Here is a 22172-nt window from a genome sequence, read left to right as displayed (position 1 = left end):
TGTGTATATAGTCAACAAAGTTGCAAATAATGTAGTACATATTTTAATATATAAATATTATAACTTATCTTGTGCACTAAATGTTAGCAGGATCATTGCATGAATGCTTTAGTCTTTATCAAAAGTAAAAAAATACGCTCTATATATAATAAGAAATATATATATAAGCAAAATGTAGTTTTGCTATATTTATCAATCAAGCGTTTATTTTATAATATCTACTTTATAATTGACGAATAGTTTAGAGTCAACGCAAGATACGTTTTTCATTATATTAATAATTATTTGTATTTTATTATAATATTTTAACTATTATATTAATTAATAAAATTAATATATATATAAATGTTTATAACTGAATGATGGTACATAAATAAAATTTAAAAACAAATAAAATATCTATGTTTTAATTTAAAAAGTAAAGTACTAATATTTAGTGTAAAAAAAAATATAGATTAAAAAAATGCGTGATGAGACTTACTGTTAATTACTAGATATTTTTATAATAAGACTAATGTATTTAAATTTAGATAACAGACATAGAATTAAATTAAAATTGTGCTTTCCACAATCGTAAAGCATTGTGACATAAAAAGTCTAACTTATTTTATTGTTTCCCAGTTATGTTTTAAATATAAATAAACCCACAGAAACAAAAGTATTCGGTTTCTCTACCGAGATACATTCTTCACGTCATAAGGTGTTATCACTAAAGATATTTCTATTTATCAGTAACTGATAAATTAGTTAATAAAAGCATTAGTTAAAAAAATCTAAGATAGATAGATACCTATATATAACTAATGTTTGTGCATTATATCATTAATATTTTCAAAAATAATAGTACTTTATTGATTTATAAATATATATTTATTTATACTAGTAATAACTTACTTACTTTCTAACTAGTATACTTAGAGTAGCTGAGCCATAAAAGCTGATGTACATGCTATTAATACAAGAAATAAGAATAAACTTGTAACCCCTACTTTCCGTTTGCATACGGTACAGAGAACGTTTTTGTGCAATGGTATACGCATAATAATAAGATACCGAGAAATGTAACCAATTTACCATTTACAAAATTTAAAAAGTTTATTAAGACTATTATTTAAATAAATAAGTATTATTATTCATTAAAAGAGTACTTTTTAGAAAAAAAAGCCTAGATTTCAGGCTCGGGTTCCATCACAGAACACTAATTGTTGTAAAAAAACAGCATTGTAAATGTGTTTATTTGAAAAGAGCAACTATGCGAGTTTCTTGCCGTTTCTTCTCGCTGGAGGCTGCTTTCCGAAACGGTGGTGGTTTAATATCGACGATTCAAAAACGCTTCATTGTGAAGTTTACTTGAATTAACTTGATTTGATTTGATTCGAATCTGCCCATAATATGTTTAGATATTAATAAATAATACAAGAAAATGCAAAATGAGGCCTTTGAATACATCTAATCTAAATCTAAACGAGAACAATAATAACATATATATCTGTACAATACATATAGCAATGTGTTTTAAATTAGATAACCCACTTAGATTTGTATATCTACACAAAATCTAAATAGGTATATGTATTGCTTATAAATATATATCTCTACATATAAATATATATATTTATTTGTACGTGTCTCTCAACCTTTTACCAATTATAATGTTATGCTTGATACTACGTGAAGGTCTCTGGGACCACCATCATGTAGAATCTATTTAGTGTTACAGAATAATTGTTTATAAAATAATAATAATTAAAGGCATTACGACGCATACCAGATGTTACCTAGTTCCTATGTACATAATAAGGTTTTATTATTGAAGTAGACGTAATATCAATGATATGAAATGTAATTATTATACTGCAGACCTGCAGGTATATAAATACATATAAATATATACAATTAAATTTATTCATAATAAGAAATTAGCGGAGCTTTAAAAGATTACTTTAACAGATTAAAAAAGTTTATGAAGACTAAATTAGTTAATAAATCTTATCACTTATTCATTAAAAGTATTCTTTTAATGAATAAGTTATAAGATTTATTATACAAAAAAACACGACTGTATTTAGGCCTGACTTCCATCGAAGGACTGATTAAACACAAATTGTGAATAACAACGTTGTAAATCTGTTTATTTGAAAGCAACTATGCGAGTTTCTTGCCGTTTCTTCTCGCTGGACGCTGCTTTCCGAACCGGTGGTAGTGTTTCAATAAACACACTTCATTGTGAAGTTTACTTAAATAAAATACATTTGATTTTGATTTAAGAAATACTTAATTATATTACAAAGAAGAACAGTAGAAGGGAATAATAGATATCATTAAAAACTGGAATGTTCTGGTCAATTCCAATTATGGATATTGCTTACTTACTAGCAACTGACCCATTTTCATTTATATTATAAGGTGCTACGTAAACAGATAATACTTTAAACTATCACAATGATAAGTAAAACTGTGTCACAGTAAATCAGTCATTCTATTCTAAAAGAACTCACTCGTGAAATGTTCAAAACCGACTTACGGTGATAAGCTATTTTAATACGTATATCATTTTAATTTTATAAATATAATGTTCAATGTCGTATATCAGTATCTGATATTTCACGACATTGTTAGTTACAGTACATAAACACGTTACGATGTCGTGACGTGACACGCCCCGTAACGACAACGTCGAGGTCGACTTACAATTTTCATTCGAGTTTTGATATATTATTCTAAATAACTGCGGCATAGTTTGAACGAAATCGTACCGTCTAACGTCACATGTTACGGTGTCGTGACGTGATTTCCAAAACACGACGTCGCAACGTTACGCGATGTCACAACGTCACGACGTCGGTTGTAACATGTTTATGTGTCGCAGCCCTAAGGCGGTGTGTTTCGAGTGTACCGTTACAAAATAGCCGCAGTGTTTCCAATCTGCCTGTGTATAATAAAAATAATGCAAACTCATTGCATCAATTACAAAGATCGTTAGAAATAATAAGGATAAATAGCCGTTGTTTCTTTATTACTACAACGTCCTTCTAATTTGTTACAGCTTAATAATACACTTAAATCAGTCGAAATGACCGAGTGATTAGAACTCGAGGAAAGTTACTGAAGATAATTATTTCACATCCGGATAAGCCTTGAATTTTTACATGCCTTATTTGTGTAACGTCGCTATGGAACCGTAATGTGTACCGCCAATTCGTAGTACCGCGAGATAATACACGCTGTCATAGCTGGATATAGCTGTAGCTATACAGTTATATATGTGCAATAAATATTACATACGAACGGAATTCACTCTAGGGTAGGGTAGGGATTTCGCTAAGTTATTCAATTATTCAGAGTTATTGTATGTCATATTGTTAAGAACTATAATAGTATTTTGAAAATGGAACGTTTTAAAAACATTTTATTTGCACAACCTGTTGTTTGTCAATAAATGCTTACATTTAAGACTGTAATGTCATTATATTACCTTCAACATTATAAAGTAATTGTGTTATTTCTATATTGGTGATATGCTCTGCCCAATAAATTTTAAATGTATAGCCATAATCGTAAACAAAGTTCAGAATCAGTTACATAACTAATAATCACACACAAATACTTTTTACTTTTATAAACTTTGCTTTTCTAACCGACATCAATTCATTCAATTCAGAACGAACGGATAACCCACACGTAGGTATATTTACATAACAAACGTAAAAATAAAAACCGTCTAGTGTTTATTTCTTAAATTTGGTTACACGTTTAAATACAACGAATTACCGTAGCACGATGTATTTATCGATAATATTGTTTAAAACCTAAACGGGTATTTGATATATTTTTATTTATTCATTAATTGAAAGGAAAATATCTTGGTCCCTTAATTTTGTTCATAAATTTATACCTACTTATTACCTATTAAAGTTTGATTCGACACAGTTTTAATAATACGAATATTTAAATGAATTCATAAATTCCTTATAAAATATAATCACTAAGAATAATATTTTTTAATGCTGATAATCACTTTTAAAGTAAATAATGTACTCCAAAAGCCAAATAACATCCAGAGAGTTTAAGGAATTCAGAATCCCATCGAATTCCGAGTCAAGTAATTTCTATTGCAGATTCATATTTATATTGCACACATATATGGAACCATAATAATAAAATAATATAAACTTGCAGGCAAACTAAAATAACAATTACAAATTAAAGATAAGATACCCCAATGGCACGGACATGTTTGCATGGATACAATTATAACGAACGAAAAATATATATCAGTAGGGCGGTGTTATACACGAGATTGTTGCACGGCCTTACTTATACACTACACAGCGTATCGAACGGGGGGTCAATTCTACTAAATTACAACGGTTATAATACGTTCCCGATTCTATCCGATCCGACTATTCCTTACAGAAATAAACCTGAGCTAATAATAACAGTAAGTAAATAAATCGTTACAGAAGAGCAATTCTACTTATTTATATGAGTTTCGAAACGTTCCCGATTATACATATTTCGGAACTAGATTTTGTTAGTGGAATAGCAAAACGGCTGAACGGCAACGTATACGTTTCGATTCGACTGCAATAATGTGACAATTTTTTTAGTAGAATTGGCGCCCAGTGTGATTGTAAGAGTGAATATTTAAAATCGATTAAAACACTTTCTGTCATTGATAATTTCACATTTAAAAGAAGAAGAGACGGAATATCGTGTAAGTCGCTGTACACTGTTTATAAGTTTTATAGACACAATTATTTTCAAGCTATTTCGTGTTGAGACACTACAAACTGATTTAAATTAAGACTGTTCTCTTATAGTAAATCGCTTAGGAAATACCCACCATGCCTTTAATACCACTAATGTAAGTTACCAGCGTAAAGCGAAATTCAATTTCTTAACTTGTACAATAGTCTTGAAGACATGATCCCATAATTTGCTGCTGATGCCGAACGCTGAAAAAAAAATTGTTTTAATATTCTACAACAAAAACAAATGAAACGCTTATTTGTTTCCATTGATAATTTTGATAGTAATGAAAAGGCTACTTAAAACTTAAACTATATTCTTGTATTTCTATAATTTTAGGTGAAGTTGCAAGCTCGTCTGGGTAGGTTACTCATAAATCAGATATTGTCCCAACAAGTATTAAGGTTTGAGAGGTAAGTGAATATTAAATAAAAAGGTACCTAAAATATAAAATATAAAGGTAAAATTTTCAAAAACACTATTTATAAAAATATTTTGTATCATTGATATTATTTTAAACACTTAAAGTAACAAGATTTGATTATATTTTTATTCGGTGTTAGTAATTACAAGTTATTATTTTGATTTGTTGTTATTGGGTCTAAATTTGCAACTGAATTTTAACCCAGAGTTGCTGAAACAATTGTTTTTGCTTATAGCATAGGACTATCGTCGTTTACATTTTTTATTTAATTAACTATTAATTTTTCTGTTCATACATTTACCCTACGAGCTTGTAGGCTGTACCTTATGAATTACGCCTCGTTTTAGGTATTACTATCCGTAAGCAAGACTATATTACATAAACTGACGATGTTAATAATATAAAAATGTAGTACATTTAATTTTATTCGTATTAATTTATGTATTAAATAAAGCTTTTACAAAATGCTTCATTACCTTTGTCATGATTTAGGAAGTGATGGTTGGAGTGGTACCGTTTCATTGCGTAGAAATAAGTTCCATCGCTCGGAGAGCCGTGGTGCACGTAGTAGTGTATCATGTCATATATAAGATAACCTGTTAAAATTTTGCTTGTTTAAAATAGCGGTAGTAACCATTAAACTACAATAGGCTATTTGACTGGTATTTAAAATCCATTTTATATTATTTAGTAGAGGTCAAGGAACCCAGTAAAAATTGTTTTTTTTTAATTCTAGTACATATAAAAAAATATCAAATTAAAAATTCCATATTTAAATAGCGCGCGAAAACGCTACTTTGACAATATGGCGCTGCAGTGGAATCGGTGACGTCACTTGCCTGTATTGTAATCTGTGGCACATATAATCCGTATACACTAGGCAAACGAGGTTAACGAGCAAGTGGCGTCATCATAATCAGAAACGATTCTTGAAATAAATTGCTTACCCGTGAGAGACCCAACTGCTTTAATAAGAGGATAAGTGAATATGGGCCAAATGAGAGTCACAAGTGTGATGACAATCACAAGGGCAGGTATTGGTGGAAATACTTGTCTCAATCCATCAAATGGAACCTGTAATGAAAAAACATATTACAATACATGCAATATTACCCTTCCAATTTCCCCCTAAAGTTAAAATTTGCAAAAATCTTTTATTAGGTAGCGCCTACGTCATGAAGGAGTAACTATGCTAATTTTTAAGCCAATTCTACGTATAGTTTCGAAGATGCAAGTAAATGTCCCATTACTGGATACTCTCCATTCAAGGAGAAGGTTTAGAGATTATTCCTCTAAACTTCACCAAATACATATGAAGCAGATTCTCATCCACAACATGCAGGTTTCCCCACGATATTTTCCTTAACTACCAAACTCGAAATTATAATAAAAAAAACCATTAATGTTTACTAATTATGAACATTATTCATCGAAAACTAGTAAAGAAATGCCAACATATGCTATTAAAAAGCCAGTCCTTAAAAATATTTTAACAATATATTAATCCCAATAAAATAATTTGAAATCAGGCATTAAAAAGAACTAAGACAGTATTTGTACTAATGTTTGACAGTTACTATACGTTGCCGATTCAACTTTAAACGAACCGCAACGTTGTAGGAAAATGGGAAACGATTTTGTATCGATTCGATTGCGATTTACGCTAAAGTGACAAGTCATTAGTAGAATTATCCCCAGCTTGTATCTTTGTATACCTTATGATGCATCCCGTGGATAAGAAAATGCATTTGAATCATCCGAATTGATGAGCCAGGGTCATAGTGGAACACCCATCTGTGGAGAGAATACTCCAAAAATGTCCAAAAGATGAAACCAAAAACTAAGTGCCATATAAATTGAATATTTGTCACATGACGGTCTTCACAATCTGAAAGATAAGATTATTTAACATATCGTGAAACAGTATTACTATATATTATTCTTTGAAAATTTAATAAACTTATAAATGCTTTGTATTAGTCATTACAATAATATATTTATCATTGATAAAATGAACGCGGAATCATTTTATTCGATACTTATTCATTACTAACTAAATTTCTGTCCTTATCGTTCATTTCATTATCTGTTACAGCGATAACTGTCATGAATCATTCTGACAACTGAATCATCACTTGAAGAACTTTTTTATTCGGATATTTTTTAATTATAAATTTCATTAGAAAAAGTAATGCAATCGGCAATTCTTTTTTAATTCAAATAAATCTCCGTTAAAAACGTAAATAATTTTGTCTTAAGAGGCGGATATACGTCGTTCACCTCGCTCAATTGGGCGTTCCGATAAACATACCTCATTGAAATCTCATTACCCTATTCTTTGTATTTATGGTAGTGTCACATGCCCGTTAATCACTACGTATCATCCAACGGTCATTTAGTAGGAGAAAGAGGCCTTGCATCGCTATTTTTGCATACCGTATATTTAAAAATCTATTTTTCAAAATTAAGCCGATGGTTCTTTTAAAATCGTAGTGCTTAATATTCGAATGTGAATAAATACATTTTGTGACAAATATCTTAGTTATAATATTTATTTTTATTCTTTCGAATCGATTTTTTGGAGGGGAATATAAGGAAATTTTGTGTAGGTTAACATATATATACGATTAATTTCTAACGTTAATATCTTCTCGTTATCTTCTGAGTCTATTAATTTCTCATCTTACATACTTAATACTAACCTTCACATTGAACATAGTCAAAGTACTGTGATAATCCCAAGTATAAGATTATTGGTATCCAGAAAATAGGCACGACGTACCATGGTGTGAACGTCATATACTCCAACATGGGGTTCGAGAACAGCCGGCATTTTCTATAAACGGCGCTGTTTACCCATTTCTGGTAATGAGGCGCTATCTTGTGTAACTGGGACAGAATAGGCTTCGACCAATCAAGTCTACTCTGCAAAAGATTAGGAACAAATCATTCACGCAAACTTTATACTATTCGTATTACAACAATAATACTTTATTGCACACCGAGACAATACGTTTTCAGCAAACAAATAAAACACTATATGATGTTTACAAATGGCGACTCTATTGCTAATGAGCGATCTCTTCCTTAGCGTGTATTATTACTTAATCCAATAAATCTTATGCAGGCAGGCGATTTAGAATCGACGATTTAGATCAGTAGTTCCCAAACTTATTTTTCTCGTGGACCACTTTCAAAATTTTACTGGTTTCGGTGGACCCCCTACATAAATGCTGCTACATTTCGACCACATTCTTGAAGTCGCCAAAAAATAAAAATTTCCTTGCGATTTCCCACAGTCCAGGATATTTTTTGGGTATTTCTGCTTGCAAGCCAAAATGTTTGGTAGCCTTTTCTAAATTTCACCTTCAGCTCCTCATTGGTGCTTAGCTCGAGCAGCTCCTCTTGTAATACAACATTCGCCACTTCCGTTTCATCAAATAGATTTATGATCCATGGTGGTATATCCATCGTCAGCATATCTTCAAACCTGGTTTTGAAGTCATCATGCAGGGCACTTAAATGTTGACTGTAGGTATGGATATCCTCCTCAATACATTGTACCTGCGACAAGTTTGGAAATTGAGAGAATTCGCGCCGACTAATGTTTTGCTTCATAAATTTCAATTTCCCAAGAAAAGCCGAAATTATTAATTTTTTTATTATATAATATCATTAATTTTTTTAAACAAATCTGTCAAATACGCAATGTTTGCTTTAAATTTGATCAAGTTTTCTTTTAAATCTGGATCTCTACTTTCTAGGAACTCTAATACGGAATCGAAAACAGAGTAAGTAAAATCTCGTTAAGCATGCATCTTTCGACAACCAGCGTACTTCAGTATGTAAGAGCAGTCGTTGAAAGTCTTCATCATTTTCGTCGCACAATTGAGCAAATAAACGCGTATTCAATGCATTGCTTCTGATTTTGTTGACAGCTTTTATTACAAAATGAAGAGATTGGTTCAACCTGTCACTTAAATGTTTTGCCACAGGATGTTGTCGATGGATTACGCAATGAATAGCTGTAAGTCCTGGTATAATTCTTTTGAGATGACTTATAAACCCACGATATCGCCTGACCATTGCAGGAGCTCCGTCTGTTGCCACTGAAATAATGTTTGTAAATGAAATCGATTTTTCCTTAAAAAAATTACTCAGAACATTAAATATTGATTCGCCTTTAGTGTCAGTCTCCAAAGTTCTGGCAAATAGCAATTCTTCGTGAATTTCTTCCTCCATAATAAATCGGACATATGCCAATAATAATGCTTCATTACCGGGTAACGTTGACTCGTCCAGTTGTATAGAAAAATAAGTTTTTTGAAGATTATTGCACAAAAAACTTTCGATATCAGATCTCAATTCATCAATGCGTCTTTGTACAGTATTTGTTACTTAATGGAATACTTTTTAGTACGTCAAATGCAGATTTGTGCAAAAAAGTTTTTAAATCTTTACCTATTTTATCAGTATGACACCTTTTTAGATGATCTTCGAGCTTTGATGGTTTCATAGACTCATTGCTCAAAACTTTGTTGCATAATAGGCACATGGGCAATTGTTTGTCTGCCTCTGATGGAACAAAACCATATTTCAAATAATCGACACTATATTGTCGACATTTTTTCTTTGTTGTAGCCATGTTTCGTGTCAGATACCTTACCTGTAAAAAAAATGTTTTAGTAACCAAGTTTTTTTTCTGAATAAAGGTATCACACCGCAATCTTTGTCAGCACGCGGAAATAGAATTACGGCTTGTAAAGGGACCAACTAATAAACCGCTAAGACAAATACAGACGTTTTGTAAAACGGTATCAATTTAAAAGTACCAAATTTACCCCTAATTTTTAATAGTACAAATAAAAATTGGTGTACCCAGTATCGAATACTGATCATATTTGTGTAGGAAAAAATAAAAGTCGAAATCCCAAAATTGTCCATAAAAACGATAACTAACATTTCATCAAATCAATGAGTTCACGCGCTCCGTATATTTGCGTATTTTTTGTCTCGGCTTCATTGTTAAAACGTGACAAACTGGCATCGAAGATCAAGCCCCCTCTTTTCCCGTCGCCCGCGCACCGCTCGCTCTTTCCGAAAAGGAATAGTTTTGATAAAATAGTTACTTCAAAACCAATTTAAAATGATTGTGAAATTACTGTTTTATAAAATTAGTAGTTATTTGCAAGAAACATTACAAAATTAATTGCTCTGCAATATTGCTTATTCGGCCTTTTTAGAGAGATAGTGCTTCTCTCATGAAAAAACAATTGAATATAACGTGCTGTGTTTGTCTTCAAATCGAAAGAGGACAATTAAAATATCTCTAAGTTACCTATCTATACAAGCAGTTGTGAACAACCGACTAGTACATGTAAACAAAATACTTAAGTAGTATAACAAAAAAAAGGTAGGTACTTACTTTTCTCCGGCACTAGCAAACACTGATATAATTTTTCTCACACCTTTTTTTCGAAATTCCGGAAACAAATAAATGAGTTTGCCCTTGGCATCGAGTATTTATAGTGGTCAAAGTCAAAGTCAAAAATCTTTATTCAATATAGAAGTGTTTACACTTGCTTATTGATAGTCAAAAATCTACCACCGGTTCAGAATTTAACACCTCGGACCTGAGAAGAACCGGTGAAAGAAATTCAGGGATATTTTTTTTTTTCCATTTTGCATGTATTTTGCGTGTATTTGCGTTTTCTGGGATCCTGTTGTAAAAACGTATACATTGCCCCAAAAAAGAGTTACTAACCCTTTTTTTTTTTTTTACGCTGGCAAAACGCATAACGCGTTTCCCCCACATGCTGTGGGGGGGTATGTGGGACTCGCCGGCGCTGAAGGCGCCGGAATACCCACTAAAAAACCAACGGTACTCACTCCGCTTTTTGGGAGACGTCACGGGATCGCTTGCGCATACTACCGTGACGTCTTGACGGTAGGCCCAACTCTCCAATTCCTAGGGGGTCCTCGGGGTACAGAGACCCCCTATCCCCGGCGAGCCTTATGGCGGGAGGAGAAGGTGTCCATAACGAAGACGCCTTCTCCCCGGTCTTCTTCGGCGAAGCGGGTTGGCAGTACTGTTCTCACGCTCCCGCTCCGCGGCCTCCTTCTGTGTCATCACGTTTTCACAGAACAAGACCATTTCCTTCCAGCATCTCTCGCTGTCGATCATAGCGCTTATCATGCTCGGCAGCGAAAGGTCTCCGCGTACAATGGCCGTCAGGAAATGGCGCTGAGGCCCCCATGCGGAACACTCAATCAGGGTGTGGCGGGCCGTGTCCGAAGGCGCGCCGCACTCGTGACAGGAGGGTGTCATCTCTCGCTTCGTTATCCGGTGCAGATACCTACCGAAGCAGCCGTGCCCGGTAGGCACCTGCGTCAGCCTGAATGAGAGTGTGCCGTGTCTTCGTTCCACCCAGCGACTCAAGTAGGGACGGATAGCCTCCACTGTCGCCAGGCCTGTCGGAACGCCATAGCCCACTCGACGCCGAACAAGTCGCCCATCTCCCCCCTCCCAAAGAACAACCCGATCCTAGAGGTATTCCCTCAACAGCCTTCTGAGATAGGAAGGCACCTCGTGATATCGAAGTGCAGCCACTATTGTCTCGAAAGGAAGACTATTGAAGGCGTTCGCCACGTCCAGTGATACCGCCAGGCCCTCGAGCCACCGCCTCCATGGTTCGGGTCTTCAGGGTGTTCAGGGTGTCAATGGTTGAGCGACCCGCCCTGAACTCGTACTGGGTTTCTGAGAGCCCCGGTCCCACCTCCTCGAGGTGCTTAACAAGACGGGCAGCGAGAATCTTTTCGAAAAGTTTGCCCGTCTCATTCAGCAGCACAATCGGCCTGTATGCCGAAGAAGAGTCTTGTGGACGCCCCTCCTTCGGCAACAGGACCAACTTTCCCTCTTTCCATAGCTTCGGGAACTGTCCATTGGAAAGACACTCGCCAAAAAGTTCCCGAAGCCTCCCTCCTAGGTGTTTCAGAGCGTCACGCAGAACACGTCCTGGAACACCGTCTGGACCCGGCGCTGTGGTTCTGGCCCTCAATCGATCCAGGGCCTTCTCCATCTCTTGTTCGTGATATGTGGTGGAGCCACATTGTCAACCGTCACGAAGCGAGGGGCCATATTTGGTGGAGCGTGCTCACCTGGGTGAGAAAATAGTTCCCCAACCAGCCGCAGGAGGGAATCTGGAGGTAGCGTTTCCGTAACAGGAGCGCCCTGTGTGCGGAGCTTCCCTCGCAAACCACGATAGGGGTGACCCCACGGGTCCCTGTTCAGGCCCATCAAAAGTTCCTCCCTTGCTCTCTGTTAGGCACGCTCGTAGTTCTGCTATTTCAATAATAACTGTTTTTCAATTTTTATTTGTATATAATTAAGGATTTAATGTTAATAATTCATATATAAATAAATAAATGTTATATTCAATTTACACAGGATTTTAACACCATTTTATTTCGTATCATTTAATAATTCTGAAACATTGCGTTACAAACATTAATATATTTCATTGTGTCTGTTTCTTAATACATAATATATAACGAATCAACTTCGTACCAACCGGGTGCTCCACGACACTTCTCATTTTTTTTATCAATACGAGCTTATCAATTCGCCTAGTATCCCTCCCGTTAAACGTTGCTGCTGCCCACGTGAGTTGTAGAGCAATAATATAGTTTACTAGTTGTCGCCCGCGGGTAAGCTTATTTTTGAGGAATTGGTCTTCAGGTGCTAGGCATCAAAAGTAGCCTATGTTTTTCCTTGGAGTTCAAGGTTACTTCGTATCAAATTTCATCGAATTCGGTTCAATGTTTTGGCCTTGAAAGAGCAACACCCAGCCAGACATACAGACAGGCCGAGTTACTTTCGCATTTATAATATTAGCATAGATAAAAATAGATATCTATTTGACATTAATATATTCAATACTGTTTGACTGGTCACTTTGAAAGTTGGCATACAGGATATTACTCTTGGAAAAGGTTTTTTATAATGTTTAATGACTTTTTGTTTTAGTGGTTTTCCGTGAAAGAGCAACAAACACACAGATTTACCTTCGCTTTTATAATATATATATATATAGATAGTTCTCTAAAATATATTGTTTACATCTCAATAAATGAGCAACATTAGTACAAAAAGATTATCAGAAATCGGACTCGTAGACTCAGGAATACTAACGCGCTTAAAATCAACTCTTCAACTTTATGCAATATCAAGATAAGTATAGATTATTGTACCGAATTTATCATGGTGTTAATATTTCTTATCCTATAGATAATATAACGGTATTTTAGTATCTATAGCACAGTATTTTTATTCTTCGTTTTTGAAACAAGTTTTATGACTATATCGATAGTCGATAGGACAGTGGTTGACGCCGAATCGATAATTCCACTATTGCAATGTATTTGTACGAACTTTTTCGCAAAGAATAATATCACAAAAATATTATATTTTGTCTAAGATACAATTTATGTCACATTTCAATACTTTACCATCCAATATTCTACCGTCAAACAGCAATACTTAGTATTATTGTGTTTGAAGGATGAGTCAGCCAGTGTGACTATAGGCATAAGGGACATAATATCTTAACTCCCAAGCTGGAAAGGAATGTTTTTTATTTCTTACAGCAAAAGTGTCTACAGGCAGTTGTGACCATTAGACGGTCCATTTACCTACTTACTACATAAAAAAGATATCATTTTTAAACAGATCAATATAACTGAATAATAAATTGTATTTTACAATTACTTTAGTTATAATATTGCTTTAATCACGCTCCAGTTGATACGTAAAATTCAAATCCTCAGGACTACTTAAAATAATTATTAATAACGAAACTATTACATCATTTAAATGAGTGTAAAGTGTAAACCTTCAAAAGCTCATTCATTCGTCAAGTCGAACATTTCAAAACACACTTCAATTTCTATTCGACAAAGAATTAAACAATTGTAACTTGAAAGCGACGTTCAATATTGCTTTTTACGAGTAGGTATTTTAGACTCAACGATCACAAGTCGTCACTATATAATTCAGATTAGCCTTGCTTTGGCGCTAGCGATTAATTTATTGATTAAACCTAAATATTTTATAAACGTCGGTCTAGTTTTTTTCGTGTATTTTATGTGTCAGACTGTAAATGACCTACAGCTGGGCTGAGGGAGGTCCCTTTTGAGAAGGAGCTTATTCGACCAAGTTACTCCAATGTGGGTTGGTCATTAGCATATAGCTGATTTTTTTTTAATCCTCCAATGCTAATCATAAAACTAAGCCGACACACTCCCGAATCTGACGACTTCGTTAAAGGTTCACGCATTCCAACCGCCAACGTACAATCCTCGGTATCACAAAATGTATAACTTTCATTATAATTACTTAAATTACTTAATGGACAATTAATCAGGCGGGATCATTGTCTATATAATAAATATAGTAGAATTGACAAGAAATCAACTAGAACTTTCAGGTAACTACAGCGATACGATGCATAATTTCTATGGCTGATCAAGGACGGACATAAAACTTACGAATTATTGCACTGCATTGCAATTTTTTAAGACAAGTGAAGTATGTGCTGGCCATATCTAGTTCTATAGATATCTATGGCCGCCGACCTTAGTTTTAATTATGTTAAGTCCCTTGTGCCTGTAAACTTGTAATTAAACTGTCTTAATAACACTTGCACGGTCTAACTGCCAACAAATATTTCAAAGAAATTATTCTATAAATATACCTTTTATAATCGCACGCCTTCGGATATTGTTTGACGATTTTCTAAAGCCAAAATTATTTATTTGTGCATAGACAAACATTTTGTACGCTCGGCAAGATTTAGTACTTCTAATAAATAGTAGAAAAGTTTAGCATACAGGCTTCGTAAATAATTGTACATGACTATTACATGTAAATAGATTTTAATTGAAAAAGTTATCTTTCACTGAGGTGTTCCCGGAATTTCTTGGTAGAATCTATATTCCGAACCAGTAGTAGCTTGATATTAAAATTAATATTGCAAAATTACGATTCAAAAGTTTATAGCTTCTTGAAAAAAGTACGTAAAGTAGTTTGATTTTGACAATTGTAAATATTTAAAAACAAAGGATAACCAACGTAATTATGTTGTTTCTTTTTTAATACCAATAACCTGGCGAAGAATTTAATCTATAAAATGGCTTAAATCTATTACGAAAACTAAAAAAAAAATAAAATTTTGCTTTTATTTAAATTTAATATTATTAATAATTACAATATATTGAGTAAATATATCCATCAGCAATTATCTGATAACAAAATTATGAGTCAGCCTAAAAATTGTTTACAATTTATTAAACAAATTAAACCTTTGAATCACACCAACAATTAAATAAGGTTTTTTATTAATTTATACTTGTATGAAACGATAATTCAAATATCTACTTGAATAAAATGCATTCTGATTTTTAGAATTAAAGTAATATACATTGAAGCTTTTATAAATGAATATAACAGAGCAAACTACAAATTACGCCGCAAATTTGTCACGTTATCCAACCTTATCAGCTGTAACTCATAAGTTCTATAGCCCTTGTTATAAAGATTACCATTTATAAAAATTTGCAAACCAATAATGGTATAAAAATATAATTTAACGTTTTCACACGCTTATATCGGTAATATTGGTATACAGAAAGAATTACGCCATTAATCAGCCATTCAACTTCAATTAGTTTATTTATATAAGGGTCATATCATACTTAATTAAAAAAGGTTTGATCTGATTGAAAGAGAACAGCAGCCATTACGTTTGGAAACGTACAAACAAGTCTGATAATCCAGTGTGATAGCAATCTGCCGTCCAGAACACGTGCAGGCACAGGACCGATGGTTTTACGACATACTCACTTTCACACACGGAACAGCCGTAATTACTACCAACTTTGGTCAAGTCTGAATTTTATTATTTACGGCGTCATTAGTGAATTTCTTCGTTTCGTTACTTGACTATCAAAAGAATAATCGATTTTATTTCGTGACACGTCAATGCGATGCTCACCTTCATAATTAAGCACATTTGTCTGCATCACCCATGACCTAAGCTCTCAACGCGTAATCGGTGCTAAACATAACTATACCCAAATGTACGGAGACAAAACAAATAAAGAAACTGCCATCGATAGTATAATTAGGTATTTTTTTCATCGCGTGTCCACTTTTTTATTGATTACCTTTCTTACCTCTGATTAATAGCCAGTAGGTTTTCAGTAGGTGATACTCTGAAAGATTTATAGTCATCGATCCCAGTGGGTTTTCATATTTTTGAAAATATCGCAGACAAGATTTTATAATAAAATATTATGTCATTGAGGAACTTTTCTATAATAAAAATTAATACATTTTGTTATACATTATATACAAGATAGTAATATACAAGATTAGAAAATACACATAGAAATGCCTAATGTTTATGTTGTTATCAAAGTTTAATCAACTTTGTAACTTCGACTATAAAGATCAAATCGTCTTCGTCAATATATTATGACATGTTAAGAAAACAAGAATTGAAGGTCAAGCTAAACTGAACTGAAATTACATAGTCGTACCCCGAATATTATTCTATAAGCCTCATAAGTCCGACAGAAAGACCAAAAACATTTACAATCTTGTTATTTTATAATAAACAAATGCAGATGGAATTCAGCCTCTTTTGTGACGCAGGAGTAAATCTTATAAGGCTGAGTTATGTAGGTTTTCTTTTTTATTTAGATCCACTAAAACTGGTGTCAATCTCTGCTCCTTACCAACTACTTCCCATTAAAACTTTTTTGTTTATTATGTCAATCATTTTTGCGTCAGAAAGGTTTTATGTTACATAATTGCGTTACTAAATTCAGCCAATGTGCCTTCTTCATCGAGTCTTCAACCTCATAAACAATTTTGTCAATAGCCATCCGATTTTTTTTGTTAGTAATACATAATTTTCTATGGATAGGTACCACCCACTCAACAGATATTCTACCGCCAAACAGTAATACTTAGTATTGTTGCGTGCCGGTTTGAAGGGTGAGTGAGCCAGTGTAACTACAGACACAAGGGACATGATATCTTAGCGCCCAAGGTTGGTGGCGCAATTTGCAATGTAAGGAATGTTTAATATTTCTTACTGAGCTAATGTCCATGAGCGGTGGTGACCATATACCTCAGGTGACTTATTTGCCTGTCCGCCTACCTATGCTATACTTTTATAGTATTGAAAAAAAAAATTGTTTAATGGAAATTAATAAATAAATAGGCCACAAACTAAATGTAAATGTGTAAATGGAATAACCCATATTCCTATCGAATCACCTATTAAAATATTTATTTCCAAAGTTCCATTCAAAGATAACAACTTCGCCGACATAAAAAACACATTTTTTTCGTGAATACATAATGAATCATAGATTATTCTAGATCTCGACCAATGATATGGCGTCAATTCAATGTCAAAGTTGTTTATTCATCTTTAACCCTCTTTTGCTTGTAACAGCTTATACTTTTAATGTAACATTGCTGTTATCCTGGTAAACATTTTTTTCTCTGTTCTTCACTGTCGTAGCCATCGTATATAAATTATACGTATTGAACGTAAAGTCAAATTACGTAAGTTAAAGCTAGTAAATATTTTACATTACACACTGCGACTCGAATTGAATGAAAGCAAGTGAACCGTATAAATAATATGGTAATGGCTATCGTACTATCTATGAGGAAAAAAATTAATTAATCATTCAAATATATGTAATGATGTAGTAAATTAAAATTTATTTATAGTGGAACTTAAAGAAGTATACATTCTATTTGGACGGGTAGAACGACTAGACTACAAAGAGTTCAGGCGCAGAATTGACTCTTTTATGAGCTTTAAGAAAGTAATTTGGAGACATATTAGCTTGCCACTATACCATTGAGACAGATTGTTTTGCCAACCATGGCCTTATTGACGCTTTTATGTTACATATAAAGCTGTTTTCTTAATCATTAAACTAGTAGTACTAGTATATTAAAGTATTTCAATTAGTTCAAATAGATACAGTGTCGGTACCTATATGATCGACTGATAACATTTTAAAATTAAGATAAAAAATAATCGAAGACAATAAGATTTTCCAATAGACAATTTACTTCTTTTTACTGATTTGACATATTCCTAATCCTGACATAGGTACAGCTAAGGCAGCGGCTGTCCTACCTGCAGGCTGAGTAGACTTGATCCTTTAAAATAGAGCGGAAAATTTTACGGAACACTCCACTCCTGTCTTGGTGGATCTTTCTTCAGCGAACGAAAATGTAAATTAGTAGTTAGTAACAGACACATTAACACCAAAAAGATAATAAAGCTTTTCCATGTTACGCAGAAAATAGTTTCTTTCGCCGGTTCTTCTCAGGCCTAAGACGTTTCTTTCTCAGCCGGTTTTATATTCTTTACTAATAAATATGAATATATGCTTAGGTATTTACGTAATCGTTATAAAAATATAGTCGTTAATTGGAAGTTGGAGGATTTTTCATTTTATCGAACCTACCTTGATTAGATAAATAACAATAAATAACACAATAACTACAAATTCAATATTAAGTATTAATTTGTCAATTTAATCTGATAATTGAATTTCCTTATCAGAGTTTTATCTCCGTACCTGAAACGGTTATATTAGTTAAATTAAGGCTTCGTGTACATGACACCAAAAGCAGTTAGATTACTTTAATTAAGGCTCAGTGTATATGTCACTGCCGCACCGGTGCGGATCACGTGTGTATTTCAATTTTACTTCGCAAACGAGCAAATAGGAAACCTGAGTCTAACCAAGTTCAGGTCTTAATTTTAGTGTGTTGTATAAAAAAAATTGTATAGCATAAGTTATAATTTATGTCAGACTATATATTTTTTTATTTAAATAAGAATTGTTAAAATTAACTCCTTAACTAAATGGTCACTATATAAATAATGACCGCGTGGAATGGTGGTGAGAATGCTAGCAGCATTCGTTGAATCGCAAATATAACATAAAATATTAAATCAATTGTTAATTAATAATAGGATATTTAACAATGTATAACACTGTATTTCGTATACTTTATTTTGAATTAATTAATATTATTGAGAGAATTATTGCTTTGGAAGCATAATGCTACAACTATTTAAATATATAAATCTGCCTCAATATTCAATGTGGCATATCCGGTTTATACGCAGCGGTGCGTCTGAAATTATGTTTTGATGTATGTATGCACAGCGCTTCAGTCCGGCGCCGGTGCGGCTGCAATGCTAGGAATATGTACACAAGGCCTATTCACGATCAATGAATTAAATCCGTTACTTAATTTTTTTTAATAATTGTGTAGTTTTATTATAATTCGATTTTAATTAAATAATTAACGAGAGCCAACAGCCAAGCCCTATTTAGCGTGAACTAATCAACGGTGAAGTTAATAAAAAAGTTTCATTGTAAATAATTATTTATTATTTAATGTAACGCCATAAATAAAGCCAAAATAAATTAAATAATTAGTTGTTAAAATAATTCACTAGAATTTTTTTTTCAAAGTATTATAATTTTTTTTTTCACACAGCTGCTTACCTCTAATTCCTCTAAAAAGGCAATCTCATCAACATCGCACTCGGCTTCAGGCTTTGTAATAATCCTTCCATTTTCACTCACACCACCTGTCAAGTTACGATCGCCAGCACTTTTCACTTTAAAATCACTCAACATATGATACGCACTATCACTGTGGCCGTATGTCTTCATAACGCCAGCTATGGACCTCCCTCTATACCTTTCCAGTGTATTAACACCGCCAGGGTGGTCTTTCAGAAATTTATTTAAGTCGTAAGTTTCACCGGCGAATTTCACCGGGAAATCTTTAGACGCCATGTGTCGGTCGGGTGACTCGCCGTCGACTAAATGTTAAGTGGCGTTATCAGCTTAACTTTTCATGTGATACATACAGATGGTTCAAAATAACATAGACCTTCCGTTTCGATATTTCGATATCGAATGACTTATTAAAATTAGCATCTGTGGACGATCGCACATTAAATAATACGTATTACTTAAACTTTTGAAATTTTCGGGTATATATACAGATTTTTTGTTAAACAACGACTTGAGTGTGTGATTTTTAATGCCGGAAGCAGATTTATTCAGAAATATAAATATAATAATAAAATATTTTTACTCCTTACGAAAAAAATATATAAATTTACTTACTACAACTTAAAATATACTTTATTCAAGCAGGCTACAAGCATTTTTTAATCAAGTCATTATACAAGGTTAACTTTATATGCAAGAAATTATTTTTCAATCAAAAAAAAATTATATGTTATCCTGTAAAGAATAATACCTATGCCATATTTAAAAAACACATAAGTTTAAAATATAACTCTAGGCAAATGTGAATATCCTACCCCAAGAAGGATGTACTAGCTTTGTCAAGTCGTAATCTTAGTGTATCTTATGTGTCGCAAGATAGACACATGTTGGCCCAGAAACGAAAAGAAAATCGTTGATAAACAAAGGAGAAAAATACATCTATATGTGTATTTCGATGTTAAGGATTACATCGATGTATAAGAAACTGGTAGAGTAAGAAGTTACAATTTTTAAAGATTCCGATTTTTATAATTATATAATTTATAAAAAATAAAATATTCCATGTGTCTTAGAACACTATCGAAAAAGTTTAAATTGTGACAATTACATTATTTTTTACACAAAAAATGGTATAAGTACTAAAATTGTTTGTATGAAGCATAAGTTTCGTATGAAAAATAGTTACTTTTTTCACAAATGAAATTACAATAACGTTTAGAAATTGTACTGATTTTTTAATTTTTTGGCTCTTTCTGCACATTTCTATCTTATGTATTATTTCTAAGTCCCAACTTTGTATATGTCCCAAAATTAATTGATTTATTTAATGTAACTCTATACGTTTTGTTTCCTTACAAAAATGAATGTATAAATTTTGATAAGGTTGTATTACTCCACAACTAGGAAACTACTGAAAAGTTTTCTGACATAATAATCGTTTTGCAAAAGCTCTAAATATTTATAAGCTTTAATTACGTAAATAGGTGTTTCTATTGAGAAAATAAAAAACCTTTAAAATGATTTAATAACTGCTAAACACGTCTATTTAAATAAATGTGTGAGATTACCTCGCAAACATAATAAACAGCCTCGACTACAGTTTAAATCATCCAATCATCTTAAAAACATTGTTATGTTCAAGTAATTATAGAAAATAAAGTATTTATATTAATTATTTTACAAGTATGTCTGTCTATAAGTTTTATGTATATTGATTTAGTAGAAATATCAGAATTTTTGTATGTATTGTACCTATATGAATTCATAGATATGTGAATCATAGACGACATGACGTCAAGTCTTTTCAAACGAGGTTGTATAATTTTATTTTCGATAAATATAACTATATTCATTACCGACCGATTAATTCTCGATTATAGCCATCCTACTAAACTTTTAATTAGATCGAACTATTTATTTCCTCGTTAATTGCTTTGACAATAATATCGTTATTCTTAATATTTCAATTTCTTTACCTGAAATATTGTTGCTGGACCAAGACCGCTCGTGCAGCTTATTGGTACAGATCTTTTCTCTTGATGCTTGGATCTCGTTTTCGCAGGGCAGTAACAAGAACATCTTGCATCGTATGCGTTCCTTATCTACCTACTCTAACATTACGCTCCCGTTCCACTGATCAACCATTTTTCAATAATGGCCCATATGATTAAAATAATAAAGTGAATTCTGCGGCTTGTTTAGGGATAATTTCAGGTAGCGGATGGAACTATTGCTTTACAATTAAAGTAAATGGACTGCAAACAAATCCACTGCTCAGCTAAGTCCTTGTATCTTTGAGGAGTAGGCTCCACCATGCTGATCCATTGGGATAAATATGTGGGAGATTTCCTTCCGTTGTTTT

The 22172-nt window shown here is 33.0% G+C and overlaps 1 protein-coding gene across 1 annotated transcript; it reads right to left on the bottom strand.

Moving 5' to 3' along the window:
• Nucleotides 1–4708: 4708 nt before the first annotated feature.
• LOC113402448 (uncharacterized) lies at nucleotides 4709–20176 on the bottom strand. Its single transcript, XM_026642706.2, has 6 exons — nucleotides 19793–20176; nucleotides 7879–8101; nucleotides 6892–7064; nucleotides 6124–6250; nucleotides 5653–5772; nucleotides 4709–4958 (listed from the first exon to the last, which is right to left on the bottom strand). The coding sequence occupies exons 1-6, from the start codon at nucleotides 20087–20089 to the stop codon at nucleotides 4873–4875; spliced, it is 1026 nt and encodes a 341-aa protein (XP_026498491.1). The 5' UTR covers nucleotides 20090–20176; the 3' UTR covers nucleotides 4709–4872.
• Between the last annotated feature and the right edge of the window lie 1996 nt (nucleotides 20177–22172).

The sequence above is a fragment of the Vanessa tameamea genome, chromosome 12 (assembly GCF_037043105.1).
Source record: "Vanessa tameamea isolate UH-Manoa-2023 chromosome 12, ilVanTame1 primary haplotype, whole genome shotgun sequence".
Classification (NCBI taxonomy): domain Eukaryota; kingdom Metazoa; phylum Arthropoda; class Insecta; order Lepidoptera; family Nymphalidae; genus Vanessa; species Vanessa tameamea.
The sequence above is the reverse complement of the archived record's forward strand: the minus strand, read 5'-3'. Positions and strand labels throughout refer to the sequence as shown.

Excerpts from the sequence above, each read along its gene's own strand:
- LOC113402448 (XM_026642706.2), bottom strand. The coding sequence starts at position 20,089 with ATGGCGTCTAAAGATTTCCCGGTGAAATTCGCCGGTGAAACTTACGAC. Across the intron at positions 8,102-19,792 it reads CCTTTTTAGAGGAATTAGAG|AGTAGACTTGATTGGTCGAA; the intron begins GTAAGCAGCTGT and ends AATCTTTTGCAG. Across the intron at positions 5,773-6,123 it reads AGCAGTTGGGTCTCTCACGG|GTTATCTTATATATGACATG; the intron begins GTAAGCAATTTA and ends AAATTTTAACAG.